The sequence below is a fragment of the Mustela nigripes genome, chromosome 13 (genome assembly GCF_022355385.1).
Source record: "Mustela nigripes isolate SB6536 chromosome 13, MUSNIG.SB6536, whole genome shotgun sequence".
In the NCBI taxonomy this organism is placed as follows: domain Eukaryota; kingdom Metazoa; phylum Chordata; class Mammalia; order Carnivora; family Mustelidae; genus Mustela; species Mustela nigripes.
In genome coordinates this window covers 31913568-31933763 of record NC_081569.1, presented here as the reverse complement: position 1 = coordinate 31933763, position 20196 = coordinate 31913568, and the positions used below count along the sequence as shown (strand labels likewise).

Genomic DNA, 20196 nt, shown 5'->3' with positions numbered 1-20196 from the left:
ACCAAGTTTTTAAAAATCCATGTGCCTAGAAAATCAAGTGTATTTAAAATTCTAGAGATATTTGGATTTTATGACAATTCAGTAAATCCCATTTACAATCAATTAGTCTTTATCTTTACAATATCAGAGAACATTAGAACACGGCAAATTTTTAAGATAAACAAAGAGAAACACTTTAAACTGTTCCTACCCTTTCCACCCCCATCCCCAATAAGTATCTATCAGCATATTCTAGAAAGCAAAGCTTCTTCATGCAAGTGTCCACCAGAAACAAACACCACCACCTGTTCCTAAAATAGCTAGTGACGAAACAGAAGGACAGCAAGAGAGCTGGAGAAGAGACTATATTCACTGTGCAGGGAGGCAGAGTGCTCTACAACTACAGGCATGCAGTGACCGTCAAGCAGGTGAACAGAATCACAGGCAGAGGCTACCAGCTAGAACCCTTAAAGGGGTGAATGCTCCAAGCAGAAAGCCCAACTTCTGGTTCATCTCATTAAGAGTTTTCACAGTGAGGAAGAATTCTACCACCAAAAGGACTAAGGTTTGTAACAAAGAAAACTCTCAGGAACAAAACAGCAATTACAAATGTTAAGTTCTTCCACGAATGAAAAATCTATGTATACTTTAGAGAATAATTTAAGTATGCTCCCCATCTACACTTAAAAAAGCAATACTTTTCATTAAATTAGTTGTTCCATAATATAATTTCATCTTTAACTACTAATCCTATGGTAAAGTATGTTTCATTATTTATAACTCAAAAACAGGGCACTTCCAAAATGGAGTTATTTTAACCTACACTGAAAAGAGGGCTTTGGCTCTAATTACATATCTTAATGGATATACAAATTATTTCCAATCTTTACAGTCCTACAGTTTAGCTCAAAGTAATGACTCATTTATCTAATTAGAGAACTTGTCATATATTTTTTTTATTTTTTCTTTTTCTTAGAATATCAATATTATCATTTAAAAACAGTATTTCTAACAGAAGATAAAGACAATAAGGATATTCTAGAAATTAGCAGAAAATTTAATTCTTTGGTCCTATTTAAATTGTTTAACAAACAGTTTAAAATAGTTCAAAGATAAAATACTTAATGACAAAAGAAGACAAACCGAGAACTTTCCTACCATAATGAACAGATACTAAAGAAGAACATTAGAAATCCAACTTCAGGATATGAATGGAAATAAAATGCATATATCACTCCACTTGATCAATGATAATGTTTGTATATGTAGTATAAATTAGACATACGGAGTCCCTATATTGTGTATTTTCCACGACAATTCCAAAAATCAAACATTTTATATCCATAAATACATTCACACTTGTCAAACTATATATTCCTAATTTTGGTTGAAAAATGATCATAAAGTTATATTCTGAGTCAAATATTAAGACTAAGTGCAGCTTTATTCAAATATAACTCCAATGTTGTAATTTTTGATCAATACAAATTCATAATACATACAGCCTTCTACCTGGGTAGGTTGGTTCAGGAAAACATTTTTGGCATGGCTCATTAAATTTTTTAGAAAATCATGTTTATTTTCTAGTACTAAAAATGGGGGAGACAAAGCAAGTTTAAAGGCAAAAACAAAAAAAACAAAAAAAGGAAAAGGTATTTCCATTTCAGTTAAAAGCAACTAGACTATTAAACATGTAGCCTATTCACTAGACAAAGGATCAATTAGCAAACTATGGCCAAAATATCAAGTACAGTCTGCTGCCTGTTTTTGTAAGTAGTTTTACTGGAACAAAGCCTTGCCCGTTTGTTTTCTTATGTCTATGGCTGTTTTCACTCTACAGTGGCAAGTTAAATAGTTGCAACAGAAACTAAAGGATCCACAAAATCTAAAACATTTACTATCTGGTCCTTTACAGAAAAAAAGTGTGAAGGCCCCTAACTCTAGACCTTTTAAGATAGAATAGAAAATCTCTACCTTAGTGCTAAATTAAATAACCTTAATTTTCCCTAATTTATGATTTGACATACACTGTTAAAGTGTCCTTTATCTGAGTCCTAATAAATTAAAGTTTAGCTTTGTTGCTGTGTTCACTGAGGTTTCCCATGTACAAACCACTATACGAGGAAGAAGCTGTGAAGGTTAGCTTTAGATTAGCAAAGGCTATTCACTATTCCCATCAGATTTGTTTGGTGCCTATTTTTCTTATATTGCTGTAAAATTACCATTTCGGAGTCACTGTGAGAGGCCTGACCCAGGCTGGGTGCAGGCCCTAGCTCAGAGTGAGAAGCTTGGTCAAGGGAGAGAAGGGGCTCAATAATGTCATCGTAATCATCTTCCTCTGTATCCCCCTCCCCATCGGCAAAAGTACCTCTAGTCAAGAAATCGGAGCGCGTCCGCGCCATTCGAGCTTTCTTTTTATGGGCCGGTCTGGCAACCTGCTTGACCAAATGATAAAACAAATAACATAACAATGTTCTGTTTTGGTTTTTTTGGGAGATGATGCCAATGAAAGACAGAGAGGTCATGAATTTCTTGAAACATCCCTCCACCCCGCTTGCAGTGTCCTTTCTACAAGAAGTGACAGAGATAATCAAAAGCAATCTATATACATTACTCTGGACAAAGGACAAAAATGGAAGCCAAATCTACACTGTTCTCTATAGCCAAGGAAATCATCTTTCACCGCCATGATATATCACCAAAGCCACTTGCATAAATTGCCTTTAGTAAGCAAAATCTTTTTTGTAAACATAATCTGGGATTTTAGTCAACATTCCTTCCCTGAAGTACACCTCCTTAAGTTTGTAACAGACTTAACTCATGGCTTCTTTCGAATAACACTTGGGAATAACTGCATACATGAGGTCTTTTACCTAGAATAATGATTCCCAAAACATAATTTGCATATTTTGCATAAAAGATAGATAAAATTAAATACTTACCTCTCCTTTGCCCGGCCCAGTTAACTTCACAGGTTTCCAATTTGGTTCATCTTGTTTACGGAGTTGAAGATTTCCACTGTTTAAGGCTTCCTTGCTGACACTAAGGATAATAAATAACAGGATTATAATTCAATTCTTAGCAGACATCCCATGGCAGCAGTCTTAAAGTACAGCATGAAATATAGCCTAACAAGACAAATCAAAGAATTCTAGCAAATTACATTAAATACTTCCAGACTTTATTCAATTTCCAAAACAATATATCCATTTTTTTCTGCTTCCCTAATTAGTAGTATTATCAAGAACTGACATATGTGACTGGATTACTAGAGGCCTGTCCCTGTAATCACTGGGTATATTCCACTATGGCCTATGTTTAAGACTAGTAGCAGCAGAATTAGCTCAGGAAAACAAATGGATTTGATGATAGGGAAAACATCACATCCCCAAACCTTATAGTCTTAGAAGGGACCTTTTATTCTAATCATTATAAAATACCTGATAAGTAGCTATAAGTGATATAGGTCCCATTACTTTGTTTTATACTGAGATGGTTCCTATTGGCTAGCAAATCTTCTGACACCCCTCTTCAGCTTTCATTAGTTATTACTGTATTAGTTTTAAAACTTTGTTATACAGAACAAAATCAAAACTAGCAGGATAACAAATTGTTATCAAGTTAAAGGAGGTATGCCATACAGCGATATTACCTAGTGGAAACTTAATTTTGCTTGAATAACCACACAATGTGACTATTTTATCATTAAATTCTATGTAGAAATGGATATCTGATGAAAACGTGAATTGAACCCAAAACTTTCATGGTCCCAATTACCTATATTAACTCAGTAGCATGAGTTTTAAAATTTATCAATAACATATTGCTCATCTCTCCTTAGCAGAACTATAAGCTCACTAAGAATCATATCTTATCTTTTAGCGTACTGCTGGGTTTAAAGTAGACACTAACTTATTATACAAGTTAGCAGACTAATGGCTCTGTCATTCAAAATCTTCCACTTAATTTTTACAAATGAAGACCTAGCGGTTTTAAGAGGTTATCTTGTCCTTTGCTCTATGCAATGACTCCTAAAACAAACCTAAACAGATGGCAGTCTTTGCTAGCTAAAGGCTTCTCAGAGATCTCCCTTTTTGACCAAGGTATGATTAAGCCTAGCAATCCCAGGCTATCCTAAAAGATTCCCTTTTGTTAAAATCTCTTACCCAGCTGAGCCTATCTGCTTTGTTCTAAAGAGAAGGAAATAATAGGACCTTTGATGGTACCTGACAACCCTAGCCAAATTTTAAACTCACAGCATTTTCTTTAGATTTCTCCATGATTTCTCTTTTGTTCTCCTTCATTAAACAGATGAAGACCACTATACACTTATTGTGGCACAGAAAGAACACTAACATTACTTCCTAATTATGAAACTCAAGTTCTATTCCCTGCGATTTCTCATATGCCACCTTGAACAAGTCATTTCATCTCTGCAGGCTTCAGTGATCTTATCTATAATACGTGCGAACTGGAAAAAATAACTGAGAAACACCAACATTTACGATTCTATAAAATGCATCGAGAAGATTTTAAGTATGAGTGTTACATAAGCTTTGACATAAACAATATATAATCATTTTGAAGATAAGTAGATCTTAATGGGGTAAAAGCAAACTAGATCAGGTAGCCCTAAGACTGTTTATCTTGGAAAATGATAAAAGACGTTTGCAAGAATTCACAAAAATATTAATGTTTTTGAAATCTGTAAGTACGCCTTCTATAGAACACATTCATGGATCCAACAGCTACACATACACATACAATACAAACACACACCTCCCATCATTAAACTTCATCAGAATCATAGAAAATAATATTTTTAACAACTTAACTGATGGGCTTATATATGCTACATAAGGTCTTTGAACTCTGGGGCAATCTCTAGATTTATGGGCAAGCATAGGACCTCAAGCTGTCATTTAACCCAACTGCATCTCATAATACCATATAAAAATCCCTAATGGAAAATACCAATGATCTCTTGCTTGTATTTACAAAGGGTCTATAAACTCTGTACATAATTTTAAAGACTGAAAGATTAAAAGCTCAAACTATAAGAGAGAAAAGGTTATTTTCCACAGTAAATGTGAAATTTAATTTTTTATCCCTAAGATATATACCCTCCTTTTACTTAAACATTGACATTTTCCCATAAGAACTGAGAGAATCCACTGTATACAAAGACTTAACACAAATTTCTTAAATTTTATCATCTTTGCTTTTATGTTCCACCTAAAAAGTGCTTTTCTCATGGTGACCACTAGTTAAAACTTAGAAGTATAAAGAACTTCCACTTACATAAGCCATCTGTTTAAGTAGTTAAACTCTTAGAAAGTAGAATGGCAGTTGCTAGGAGCTTCAAGTAAGGAGAAAGGAGTATAACTGTTTGATGGGTAATAAGAGTTTCTTTTGCAATATGAAAAAGTTCTAGAGATCCACTGCACAACAATATGCATATAGTTAACACTATTGTCTTATACAATTAAGAACAGTTAAGATGGTAAATTATATTTTTTGTGTTTCTTTACCACATAAAAATAGAATGAAATACTTAATTGAGACCATAAATAGGCTAAATGCCGGGACAAAATACATTAACTTTAAAGCCTGACACTAGTAAGATTGGACTTGCCACCCCGCAGAGATCTAGAGCAACCAGCATTTGCTGAATGCCTACTATGTTTGTAGGCACTGTACTGCCCTTCACAAATGCTTTCTCACTTAAAGAGGAGGAACCAAAAAACTCTATCTGTGCTTATTAGTCAAAGATTTCTATGGTATAATTATATTCAATTTCAGGTAGCTGCTAGAGTCAACGATTAGGGAATTTTTTTTTTTTTTTTAACACAGAGAAAATGGCTAATTTCAGTAGCACCCATACAAATAGTTGAAGTAGATTAAGGAACCTTAATAAAATTCTCCAAAAAGTTTGCCATTTATATACATAAAATAAATAAGCATTTCACTTACAGGGAAATACTCATATTGTCCTTTGGTGTGAAGAAAATAACCCTAGTATTTCCATCTCTGGAGGAGTCATCAGATTTGTGGCTATAAGACTGAGTAGGTCTGTGGTGTTCTCTTTTTGAAATACGATTATTAGAAATTTTACTGGCTACCTTCAGATGGGTGCACATTCTGTCTGTCTTGGATAATTCCTTGGTAGTAGCAGACTGGCATGGGCCTCCTTTCCTTTCAAAGAACAAGGTGACAGGTCGGTCCTTCTGGGGTGGGTGAGCAGGAAGGCTGTCTTTTGGAAGAAGAGCTGCATCTTTTACTGATACTGATGGAGGCCCTACTACATTGGGCTCTTCCTTATTTGGGGTATTCAGAATAAGGAGGGAAGATGGCCTCTCTGCTCTTTGCTCTGATGGATGGAAAGATGGTGCCAGGAAGGACTCCCCAGTTCTTGGCTTTTCAACTGTCTTGAAGGCTTTACGCTCCTTCTCTAAAATACCTGTCTGCTGACGAATCTGTTGCATCATCTCTCTTTCATTCTGCTGCTGCAACTGCTTTTGCCTTTCTTCCTTCTCAATGTTTAGCTTTTCTAACTTCTTCAGCACAGTATTAGAAGAATCAGTATTCAAAGATGTAACAACTTGATTTTCTCCTGGAAAGTGGTACTTTCTGGCTTCCCTGTTGATATCCGAAGTGAGAGCTGAAAGTGTTTCTTCACTTTCTAATAGCTTGTTTCTCTGGATACTTGTATCTAGTTGGGAACTTGTTTTCAGTGGGTCTTGTTGAGGAATATAAAAAAACGTAGGCAAACTATTTGAAATAAAGGGGTCTCTCAGCTGTGGCTTACAGGTAATAGATTCAGAACTGCAAACCAGTTTTTCCTTCATAGTCCCATTCTTCAAATAGACTGAGTCAGAGGATGCCCCCTTTTCAATCAAAGTATAGTTAGTCTCACCTGAGGCACTGATGGCATTGTTCTGTGAATCAAATTTTGGACTGCTGGATATTTTAGGTGACTGAAGCTGCAAGTCTCCTTCATCTAAAGTTATGGATTCCAGTTTGCTCTTCTGGCTTTCCTCACAACTCAGAAGTTCCAAGCTTTCTTGAGAGCTTTCACTGTCAGGTGTACCCTGTAGAGACTGAAGGGCTTCCGGCATCAGTTCTGTAGACCACCTACGTTCCTCAGAAGGAGACACGCCACCAAGAGAACGAACTTTCAACAATTCTAAACTAAATATAGCCTGCTCAAGTTCTCTCATTCTCCGACTTTCTCTTTTGGCCCGACCTACTTTTTTTTGGTGGAGATCCTCCAAGGACTTAGGTCTCTCTCTGACAATCACTTCTTCCTGCAAGTCTGCACCACTGTGGCTTCTGGCTCTCTCCTGTCGCTTGTTTGGGGACTCTTTCAAGCAGTCTGTTGAACTTTCTTGGCTAATTCGATTACTCTCTATCACAGACTTACATTCCTTTATAGCTTTAACTCTGTTATCAAAGGAACAATCCTCCCATTCTGAAGGGTCTGAACCCTGGATTTCCAGAGCTCCAGATGGCTCAGTATTTGCCAATCCAAGTTCTAGTTTTGTTTCTTTCAGTCTTTGTTCTTTTAAAACTTTAAACCTATAGAAAAACAGGGAAAAATGGGTTAGAGGTTATCTTCTACTTACTATTGGAGAAAATACATTTTACTGAGAATTTAAGAAATATATGGAAAGTTCCAGATTTTTCTTCTTAAGCTAACTTGGATGCACATTTCATAATTCCATTCCTATGAGTGAGATGATATTTTAAGATTATTAATTAATTAGTTAAATTATTAAGTGCATTATTTCTACTAGGATATTCTAGTCAAAACATAAATTAACTCAGAAGTAAAGCTATTTAAAAAATATCTTTAAGATAAACCTTAAAATGAAATTAAAGTTTCTAAAGGTAAAAACAACTGAATATTGCCAATTTTTAAAGATTCAACTGAATGTAAAAGTTAACTCTTAGCAGTTATAACCATAGATCATGTAGGTTTTCAATCCAATTTAATTCAATAAACATCTACTTGGCTTCTATTATAGACCACACAATGTGGGTTAAAACTGCTAGGAGTATAATAGCCTACTGGAGAAGACAAAATTATACATAACCAATTCTAATACAAGTTAGACAAGTGTTGGAGCAGAAGCAAAAAATATTTGAAAAGAAAGAAGGAGTAACTATCATGGCAACAAAGATTACCTTTGTCTTGCTCTGAATCCTCTACAAATTGATTGCAAAAGGATGATTTTGTTTCTTTGTTCTTGATACCTCTTACTTTCCCTGTAGCCTTTCCATCTTGCCTGAATGCAGAGAGCAGCCATATGTCTCCGTCTGTAATATTCCTTCCATCTCTGCTGGATGATGATAGTTGCAGTCCGGAGCTCCAAATACCTCTGCCTCTCTAAGTGAGCACGCCAGGAGGCCTGGAGCAGAGTGGCTGCACTAGCCATAACTAAAACATCCTTCTGCACAGCTACACTTCTGACTTGCTTCTGATTTAGGTAATTCCTCCAGAATCGCTGTGGGGAAAACAATAAAAACTGCTGTCTTATCTTATGCCATATTTTCACAGAAAAAAAAAAATTATGTCACAATTAAAGGTTAAGTGGCTAGAGTTAAATTGCACATGATTAAAATGGGGGGAAAAAAAGTTTTCCTTTTTGAGATATGCCTGACTAAAACAACTCTTCTAGAAAATACAACTTCAATGAAGTTAATTACAGAACTTAAAATAATTTAAATTTTTTTGATGCTTTAACAAATTACATTATCTTCTCATGCTACAGTTTGCCAATATTAATGGATTTAAGGTCAACATGCACATGTTTCAAAAATTAAGATTCTAAAGATTTTCTTACATAAACAAAAAAGGTCTATGGAGGAGAACAGTTATACAAATCAATGAGAGGGAAAATAAGGCAGAAAAATACGAAATAAGATACCTATCATCCAAGATGAGTACAGAGCAACAACAATGTATTATAACTCTCAAATATTCTCAGGAAACTACCAAACAAAAATAACTATGTCATCAAAAATTAAGGCATATAACTCCTTTGCCCCAACCATACTTTGTAAGATATTGTAGCTATAAATTTAATTTAATTTAAACTCAACTTTATCAGTATTTATCAATAGTCTATTATTATATACCTATTATTGTAATACGTAATCTGTTGGGTGAAATGAACATTTCAAAAATGAACAGGAGTGGTGCCTGGGTGGCTCTGTAGGTTAAGCATCAGACTCCTGGTTTCAGCTCAGGTCATGATTTCATGGTCATGAGATCAAGCACTGTGTCAGGCTCTGCACTCAGCAGGGAGTCTGCTTGAGATTCTCTTTCTCCGCTCTCCCTCTGCCCCTCTCCCTGTGCATTCTCTCTTTCTCTCTCTCAAATACATAAATAAACATGAATGTTTAAAAAAGATGAATAGGACACATTCTCATCTCTGAAGAAGTTTATATTCTTATTCAAATGTTTCACAGTAAAATTCTGATTACTAAAATAAAGGCCACATTAACTAGCAAATCTCATGGGAGGAATCCTTTGCTTCCAACCTGGATAATGATGGATGCCTGTCTCAGATGGAGAAAATGCTGCCTACACAGCAGAACCCTGAACCATCGCTGCAACAATATGATCCTGCGGAGCACCTCTTGGTGAAGCAGATCTTGTAGGTGCTGTCGTTCCTGCTCCTTTAGGAACACCTACCAAAAAGAAGACAGATGAGGAATACAGCTTAAGAAGAAAGGAGAAATTTATTGCCATGAATCAACCTTTCTGTGGTAAGCTTCTTTAGAGAAGAATACAATAGTAGACATGAAAAGCAGTACTAACAAACATTTCTATTCATTTAAAGAAGTCATTCTCAAATTAAAATAGAGACATTAAAATATAGAAGAGAAAATGGAAAAATGGACATGATTATAAAATTCCCAGTCTTAGAGATTGGGATATATTATTCCCTTGGGAAATTCACTGCCCTCATGAGACAAGGTACCACTGAAAACGTCATTTTTCCTGTTTTCAAGGATATTAGTTAGGGTGGGGGAGAAAAGTTGAGAAACACAGATCTTGAAGTTTGATGATAATATGAATAAACCAGTAACAATAGTCTTTTTGAAACCCAGTATGCATCAAAAGTTTCTTGCTACCCAAGGCTATTAACCAGTTTATTTACTCTTTCCTTCTATTAATAAATCTTTGGGGTATAGGATAAAGCAAATATAACTTAGATATAGACCCTCTGGAAATACGATTTGCACTTTACCCTTAAAAGCAGTTGGACAGAAATAACTGTATATAAAGTATATTATATAAGGTATATTAACTGAATATTAAGGTATACAGTGGGTTATTTTGATATATGTATCCACTGTAATTATCACAAACTAATTAACATACCCATCACCTTCCATGTCTGTCAAAAATTTTAAACTATTTTAAAAAAAGAAGAGATAGATATTAGATACACACACACAAAAAAAACCCATAAACTGTAAGGGCAAAAGACAGAGGTTTCTACCTGAGCAAAACAAGGAGCTGGAAATAATAACAAATGTACATGTTCAGGGCAGCACAGACAGGGTCAACAGAACAATCAGTCTTCATAAAGGAGATAGTAAATGGTATGAAGTCATGATATGGAGGTTCTTGAAGAGAGAGATGTTTGAATTTAATGGGGAGGTTATCATGGGATTAGTATTAAGCAGGAAGCCAACATAAAAGAAGGAGGTATATTAAGATTATGATTTTGATACTATGGGTAGAATGAAGTAAATGGAATGACAAAGACTGAAATTGGATGAGGGATCTGTTTACTGTAAAAGAAATATAAGTGAGAGCTAAGGAACAAACTAAAATGCAAGTAGTAGGAATGAAGAAAAAGGGAGAGATACTCTGAGAATCATTTGTGAGGAAAAAAAGAAAAAGAACTTTGTAAAAGGATTAAAGTGAAGGCTAGGACAAATCTCATAACCTAGAAGAAGGATGACAGAGATAAAAGGCAGTTGATAAATTAAGGACAGTGGGAAAATCTGGGTAAGGTCACTGAGCAAGTTGAGTTGAAGATTTCAGTAGAATACCTGGGAGGAGATTGTTTTTAGGCAGTTAAAACTATGGGCAGAACTGGAGCACTGGCCAGAAGCTCTTTGGTTGATACGAACGATATTAAGTAAAAATCTTGGTCTAATCAATTTTCAATTTCCCATAATGATTCTGGTACACTAACTTTTTCATAAATATTCTCATGGGGAAAGATTGCCATTATTATTTTAATATAAAAATGTACCCAAATTTGATAAGGACTGTATATATTATATTTACCATGGATTTTCCAACTTGGTAATTATCCGAATTAAGATTTATTTTCCTGAAGAAATCCTGAATGTTAAATTTGGATGGAATAATATTTCGGGGAAGAAGTACATGGAAGTGGCTCACAAAATCCTGAAAAATGAAAAGAAAAATGTTGTAAAATCACAAGAAAATTGTATGTATACATGGTCCTAAAGCAGCTAATTGTCCTTTTATTGATCCTTTCCTCATCTTTTAAACAGACTAAAACCAAGAAATTACTTCTTAATTTAAAAAATTACAGTTAATTTGTAAAATGGCGGTGGGGGGTGGAGAGAAGATAGTGAATTCTACATATTTTGTTATGAAAGGGGAATTGAAGAAGAAAAAAGCAGAAACTAATGGTCCCTTTTGAGAAAGCTAAATTAATGACCAAAGAAAAAGTTATTTAATAACTGAAATATTTAGCAGAAAAATATGCAAAGGTGTCAGAGTATAACTGAGAACAAAGCTTTCCCTCCCAGAAACAGCAAAGAACCTGCTCAGCTGCTGAAAATCTTCACCATAATTTCTATATACAACAGTTAATGAGAATAACTGTAAGCCTTGTTGGCAGCTTACCATGAAAGAAAATTTTGCTGAGGTAACTTTGCAGAAAACTAAATGGAATCTTTTGAACTAGACAGTTCTGATTGAACTATTTCAATTACTGGAGTAATCAGTAGGAAGAACTACTATGTTATGAGTAAACTTAGTACTGGCAAAATTCAGATAAAATGAGATTAGCCAGGAACCGGATTTTATCACAACACAAGTTTAATATGATTGCTGCCCTTCAATGGAAGTGAGTACTCTCTATCCCTCTTCAATTCTGTATACAAAAGATGGAATGCAAATGAAGAAATAGGAGAAATAAACAAGTGAGTCCCAAATAAAAAATAAGCAAGACACAGGAATAACTTACTTAAGTGTATATAATTTAAATATCACTATAAAAGCATAACCTGGAAAGAATATTTGCAGCTGTATCCGGATTGGCGAATTCGAACTGTCTCCAGCATTCCAGTGTACCGAAGCTGTCGAAGCACCAAGGCATCATTGAATCTTAATGGCAGCTAAAACAAAACAAATGGAAAAAAGATTAACTCATATAAAGACAGCTCCAAATTAATGTTTCTCTAATAACTATGGTTAACTTTCATAGAATTCTTTTTTATGATGGAATTTCATAACATATTTGCTTCTCAGATTTTTAGGAAACACTAAATCAAGCCCATATACATACCAAAAAGACAGGTAAGTACAAAAATTAGAAGGGCACCTACAGAAAATACAGAACACTGTTTTCATTTAAAAGATTATATATAGCTCTTCCCTCTACTTACTCTCCTTAAGAAAATGTAAAACCTGGTTTGAAGTAAGTGGAGCTAGAAGCTCTGACTTACAGGACATTTTTACCTTTTCAGCATTAGAGCGAATGCATTTTACAAAATAGGGTTCTGCTTGACCAAGTGTCTCCATCAGCTTGCTTAATGAGGCCTGCAATACAGAGCAACGTATTAAGCATTTTCTCCCATTTCAAACTGGCAGAAAATAATTTACAAATACAAACAATAATGTTGGCAAGCTATGCTGAAACAATGGTATACACAGAAAGAGCTTTCTTTCTCAAGAGAATTGTGTATACTTCCATACTGATTAAATTAAGGAGAAGGATGGTAGTTTAATCATAGAGCTGATATTTTGGCAACAGTATAAATTGCAGATATATTACAGAATAATATAAGTCTAGAATAAATTTTTCACTTTTCTTCACATTTCATGAAACCATTTACTCAAATTCATGTGTTCCTAAAACAACTTTGAAAATCTCTAGTAGGGTATCCACTAGCTATTAGTCCCCCACTTTCAGTGTTCATGCTAGTGATGTCCCCTCTTTCATTCCTGATACTGATAATTTGTACTTTACCTCTTTTTTTTCCTGATTAATCTAGCTAGAGGTTTATAGCTTTTTTTTTTTTTTTTATCTTATCAAAGAACCAACTTTTTGGTTTTGTATTTTTCCTCTATTATTTTTGTTTTCAATTTCACTGATTTCTGTTTTTTGTCTTTATCATTTCATTCCATCTGCTTGCTTTGGAATTAGTTATATGTTTTTCTTTTGCTAGTTTCCTAAGAGAGAAGCTTATGTTATTGATTTGAGATCTTTTTCCTTTCATTAAAAGCATTTAATGTTATCAATGAACCTTGGATCACTGCTTTAGCTACACTGCACAAACTTTGATATTTCACTTTCATTTAAAATATTTTAAAAATCTCTTTGACTCAAGTATTATTTAGATGTCTGCCTTTTATTTTCCAAATATCTGGGGATTATTATCTTTCCTTTATTGATTTCTGGTTTAAATCCACATTATGGTCAGATAACATATTTTGTTTTTTAGTATTCCATTTATCTATTGGCTTCTCTGTTACATTTCTTTGTAGTATTTTTTAGTGGCTGCTCTACGGATTATAATATGGAAACTTAACTTGTCACAGTCTACTCAGAGTTAGTATTTTATGACTTCAAGTAAAACTTAGAAGCCTTATAAGCATAGGGATTCCTATTATTACTGTCATATATATTATAGCAATATAAATTTTTTTTTTTACTTTTAAGTGCTCTTTTTTTTCCTCAGAAATGTTTATTGTAGTTTAAAATACATAAAATAAAATGCTTAAATCACAAGTATACAGTTTGACAGATTTTCACAAAAGGAACACATTCTTGTATCCAAAGCCCAACTCAATAAACAAAATATTACCAGAACCTCCTGCTACTATAAACGAACTATCTTTGAAAAAATAATCCTTTTTAGATATCTTTTCCTCTTATTATAAGGCTAATATATAATTATTATAGAAAACTTAAGACATAGATATATGTTCAAAGAATAAAATTCAGCTTGACAATTATATAATTGTTATTTGATTTATTATGATCACATTTATTGCCAAATGCCCCGTCACAATAAAAGGAAATGGATTTCTATGCATATAAAACTAAAATAAAACCAGAAAATACCAGCAATCCCATTTAGTTAAATATAAATGGGAGAACGAAGTTTAAAATGTATATATAAAAAAAAATACACATTATGTTAACAGTGACTGTATCTGGGCAGTAGGGCTTAAAGGCAGGTTTTATTTATAGTATCAGTTTTCTGCTGCCTGTCTCCTCACACTGAAAACAATGAAGTACTCTCTGGGATATCCACCACCCACACATAAAGGGATGAAAAAGAGAGACAGCTGACTTTTCCACCCCTGTTACTTCTCTCCAAAACGACCACTATAATATGGCTTTTAAGTCATATGTATCATCTTCCATTCAGGTATCTTGCAGATGATCTTGACTTTTCAATGTCATTCTGAATGAAATAGAGTCCTCTAAAGAAAGCCCTTTTTTAAATAAAAAGGTAAAATAAAAAATAACCTGAAACTGGGCACTGATACTGGGAGGCTTTTTCTTCTTGTGCAAATGAAGAAGAGACTTGGTGATGCGATCCTGTAGCGTCAGTCTTGTCAGGTGCTTTAAAGAATTTACCTCTAGCAAGTGCTAAAAAGAAGCGAGAAAAATCATATTCCTCACATAAATTAATCAAAGAACAGGAAAAACAAAGTTATAATCCAGTTTTCATTATCACCTATGTATAATGACTATGGTGAATATGAGAGATTGGATATTCAACATCCATCCATCTTCCTCCTGTTTTCCTGCAGAAGCTTTCCAACTAAAAAGAAAACTGCATTTCTCAAATTCTCTTACATCTGGGTTCCAGGTGCAATTTAAGCTTATCATTTAAAATCCCACATGTGAAACTAGGAAGATATAACTGAACCAGAGACTTTGATTATGAGCTTCTGTTTCTTCTGACAAGCAGGCACATCAAAGGACTTTAGCTTTTTTGAGATCCCAAAGTCCAGGTACTACCTTTATGAGTTGAGAGGCAGAGTACAGAGAATTTGTGTTGTCACTGAAACTCTAGGTAAATGCACCTTAGCCCTGGAGCCAATAGTTGTAGCTGCTCCTTTCTGATTTCTGGATCATACTACAGGTAGTGTGTGCCTGAAAGCAGCAGCTAGAATGGCAGGTTCCTACTTTCCTAGCTGATTACAGCAGGAGTCAGTTCCTCACTACACTTAGAAACTCCAAGACTTCTAATGATTTTGTAAGTGCCTCTTTGAATTAAGTCCTTTTCTACTTAAAAATATCCATAGTTGGGGCACCTCGGTGGCTCAGAGGGTTAAGCCTCTGCCTTTGGCTCGGGTCATGATCCCAGTGTCCTGGGATCGAGCCCTACATCGGGCTCTCTGCTCGGCGAGAAGCCTGCTTCCCCCTTTCTCTCTGCCTGCCTCTCTGCCTACTTGTGATCTCTCTCTCTCTGTCAAATAAATAAATAAAATCTTAAAAAAAAAAAATATCCACAGTTACTATTATTATCTGTAACTGAATCCTGATTCACAGAGACAATAAATTCAATTCAATTCAAAGGCTACACACATTAACTAGAAATATACAGAGAAAAACAAAACAAAACATCAACCCTATCAACCATAATCCCGATATACTAATTACTAATCTTACAATAATAAAATAGGAGTTATACATAAAGCAACTAAAGAATATAAAATAGGGCATTAATGAAGTATTTGAGAGCTTTTGTAGCCATTCACAATTTTTAAAATCATACTATATTTATGGCAGTGAGTCTGGCCATGGAAAGAATGTATCTGTACGTATGTACAACTATATAAGGTTATTCAAAAAGTACTAAAAATTTTATTGTATGAGAAGCACAGAACTGAGTTAAAAACATGACAAATTTAAGTCTAAAAAATATTAATTCTGACAATATAAACACTTAAAAATATAAATCTTCAAGTGGCAACAAGTATAATACATATTTTAACAAATGCAACTAAATAAAATTTTTCCAACAATGACAAATACTTATTATCAATACAGAAGAACTATAAAAATTCCTTTAAGAACTCATCCCACAATTATAAATGAACAAAAGACCTGAAACAGCTGATTCTCAAATAAAGCACAAATGACAAATAACATAATGACAATTCAACCTGACTTATAATCAAAGAAAAGAACATTTCTTTTGAAGAGATTTTCTGGGGCACCTGGGTGGCTCAGTTGGTTAAATATCTGCTTTCAGCTCAGATTCTGATCTCAGAGAGATCAAGCCTGCCATTGGGGCTCCCTGCTCTGTGGAGAACCTGTGCTTCTCCCTCTCCCTCTACCCCTCACCCCAGCTTACTCTTGCTTTCTCACGTTCAAATAAATAAAACCTTTAAAAAAAAAACAGATTTTCTAAAAAAAAAAAAAAAAAATGAATAGAATTCTGCATATCAGATTGGCAACATAACAAAGATTAACAAAATCTAGTATTTGCGAGATTGTGAACAAATAAACATAATTATGCACTGTTCTTAGGAATATAAATCAGTATAACTTTCCCAATAAACAATTTCACTTATAGGTATTTAAGGAGATTATCAAAGAAGATCTGAAACTTATTTCTGACAATGTACTTCAAAAAACAGTGAAAAACAAGAGATATACAATTATATAGAATTATTTTCATAAAGTCTTCTTTAGCCACACAACTAAAGACTACACAGTTCATAAATATACTGTTACCTGAATTTACTGACATGGCAAAATATTTGCAACTACTCTGACAAAATACCATATAATCAGGAACAAGACAAGGATATCCACTGCTTTCCTCTTGTCATTTTTATTCAACATAGTACTGAAGTCCTAGCCCCAGCAATCAGACAACAAAAACAAAAATATAAGAGGCAGCCATGTTGGTCAAGAGGAAGTTAAACTGATACTGTTAGCAAATGACATAATATTATACATAAAAAACTCTAAAGGCTGACACAAAACTATTAGAAATAATAAATGAATGCAGTGGTTACAGAATACAAAATTAATACCAAAAATCTGTTGTTTCTATATACTAATAATGAATAGCAGAAAGAGAAATTAAGAAAACAGTTCCATTTGCAATTGCACCAAATAGATTAAAATACCTTTGAATAAACTTAATCAAGAAGGTTAAAGACCTGTACTATGAAAACAAAATACACCGATGAAAGAAACTAAAGATGACAAATAAATGGAAACATATTCCATGCTCAAGGATTGGAAGAGTTAATATTTGTTAGAATGCCCATACTACCCAAAGCAATCTATAGATTCAATGCAATCCCTATCAAAATACCAAAAGCATTTTTCACATAAGTAGAAAAATAATCTTACAACTGGTAAGGAACCACAAAAGACCCTGAAGAGCCAAAGCAACTTGAAAAATGAAGAACAAAACTAGAGGTATCAAAATCCCAGATTTCAAGATATACTACCAAGCTATATTAATCGAAACTATGGTACTGGCACCAAAACAGACATAAAGTCAATGGAACAGAATACAGAGCCCGGAAATAAACCCATGCTTACATGATCAATCTGTGACAAAGACAAGAATATACAAAGATCTCTTCAATAAAAGGTATTGGGAAAATTGAACAGCTACATGCAAAAGAATGAAACTGGACCACTTTCTCACACCATACTCAAAAGTATGATACTCAAATTTGGATTAAAGATCTAAATGTGAGACCCGAAACCATAAAAACCCTAGAAAAAAACATAAGCAGTAATCCCTTTGAACACCAGCCTTAGCAACATTTTTCTAGATATGTCTCCTTAGGTAAGGGAAACAAAAGCAAAAATAAATGCTAGAACTACATCAAAATAAAAAGCCTTTGCACGGTAAAGGAAACCATCAACCAAATGAAAAGGCAACAAAATAAATGGGAGAAGATATCTGCAAATTATATGACCAATAAGGGGTTAATAAAAATGAAGCAAATAAGAAATGGGCAGAGAACCAAAGAGATAATTTCCAAAGAAGACCTATAGATGGTCAATAGACACAGGAAGAAATGCTCAAAATCACTCATTATCAAGGAAATACAAATCAAAACCACAGTGAGATAGCACCTTATACCTATCAGAATGGCTAGCATCAGAAAGATAAGAAATAACAAGTGTTAGTGAGTATGTGGAGAAAAGGAAACCCTCATGCACTATTGGTGGACCCTAAATTGGTACAGGCACTATGAAAAATAGTATGCAGGTTCCTCAAAAAATTAAAAATAGAAATACCGTATGATTCAGTAATTCCACTACTCAGTATTTACCCAAAGAAAACAAAAACACTAATTCAGACATATACACACCCCTACGTTTATTGCAACATTATTTACAACAGCCAAGATATGGAAGCAATTCAACAGTCAATCAACAAATGAATGGATGAAGAAGAGGTAAGGTGTATGTATTCAAACACACACATATACACAATAGGGCTATTACTCAGCCATAAAAAAGAATGAGATCTAGGCATCTGTGACAACATGGATAGATCAAGAGGGTATTATGCTAAGTGAAGTAAGACAGAGAAAGACAAATACCATATGATTTCACTTATATGTGAAATCCAGAAAACAAAATGAATGAACAGACTCATACAGAAAAAAAGTGATTGTTTCCAGAGGGAAGGGGTGAAACAGAGGGGATTAAGAAATACAAACTTCTAGTTATAAAATAAAAAAGTGACATAGATGAAAAGTACAGCATAGGGAATATAGTCAGTAACGTTATAATAACGTTGTTGGTGACGGGTGGTGAGCACTGAGTAACAAAGAGAATCAATGAATCAACATGTTGTAAACCTGAAACTAGTACAACACTGTATATAAATTATATGTCAATAAAAATAGAGAAATAGAAGAGATTCCTGTGACTGATAACTGAATAGAATTTTTTATTTCAGGTGTAGCCAACATGAATATTTTTAAACCATATGAAGTTTAAAGAGAAATTATTCATTTGAGGAGAGTACAAAGAATGGTAGAAATAGCTAGACCCAGTGGCATTCAAAATACTAAAAGGCCAATTTTGGAAAGAGCCCAAATGTCCATCAACTGATGAATGGATAAAAAAAATGTGATATATATATATATATATATATATATATATATATATATATATATACAGTGTGTGTGTGTATATACACACACATAATGATATTACTCAGCCATCAAAAAGAATGAAATCTTGCCATATGCAACAACATGGATAGAGCTAGAATGAAATAAGTCAGAGAAAGACAAATACCATACAATTTCACTCATGTGTAATTTAAGAAACAAAACGGTGTAGGGGAAGAAGAAAAAGGAGGGGGGAGGCAAACCATAAGAGACTATTAACTATAGAGAATAAAATGAGGATTGATGGAGGGAGGTGAGTGGAGGATAGGTATTAAGGAGGGCACTTGTGATGAGCGTGGGGTGTTCTATGTAAGTGATGAACCCCTAATTTCTACCCCTGAAAACAGTATTACACTGCATGTTAACTAACTAGAATTTAAATAAAAACCTGAAACAAAAACAAAAGACTAAAGAGACAGTGAAGGAAAAAGAGACACAAATGAAAAGATGTTTGATGATAAAGCGGCAGGCATCCTTTTTCTTTACATAAAATCTTTTCATGACAAGAGTATAATTACAAACCACGTAATATAAACTTTCTTTGTGCTTCATGGTTTAAAACAGTATCTGCTGGGCACCTGGGTGGCTCAGTTGGTTGAGCATCTGCCTTCAGCTCAGGTCACGGTCCCGGGTCCTGGGATCGAGTCCTGCATTAGGCTACTGATTCTTCCCTCTGACCCTCCCCCCTCTCATGCTCTCTCTCTTTCATTCTCTCTCTCAAATAAATAAATACAAATTTAAAAAATATATCTACCACTACCAGAAACCACATAAGCAGTGCATTATATTTCTTTGGAAACCTAAGAGGC

The 20196-nt window shown here is 34.2% G+C and overlaps 1 protein-coding gene across 4 annotated transcripts in view; it reads right to left on the bottom strand.

The window, feature by feature from the left end:
- Nucleotides 1–20196, bottom strand: part of MYO9A (myosin IXA) — a 283835-nt gene that overhangs the window by 104170 nt on the left and 159469 nt on the right. For 2 of the 4 annotated variants that reach the window (XM_059371925.1, XM_059371927.1), the window contains exons 19-27: nt 14742–14864; nt 12722–12802; nt 12268–12378; nt 11294–11416; nt 9526–9675; nt 8167–8486; nt 5953–7557; nt 2922–3021; nt 2202–2414 (exon numbers count right to left, since the gene is read on the bottom strand). In XM_059371925.1, coding sequence (XP_059227908.1) covers nt 2202–2414; nt 2922–3021; nt 5953–7557; nt 8167–8486; nt 9526–9675; nt 11294–11416; nt 12268–12378; nt 12722–12802; nt 14742–14864 — 2826 coding nt within the window. The remainder of the gene's footprint in view (nt 1–2201; nt 2415–2921; nt 3022–5952; nt 7558–8166; nt 8487–9525; nt 9676–11293; nt 11417–12267; nt 12379–12721; nt 12803–14741; nt 14865–20196) is intronic. The other 2 variants (XM_059371928.1, XM_059371929.1) reach the window with 1 other exon arrangement.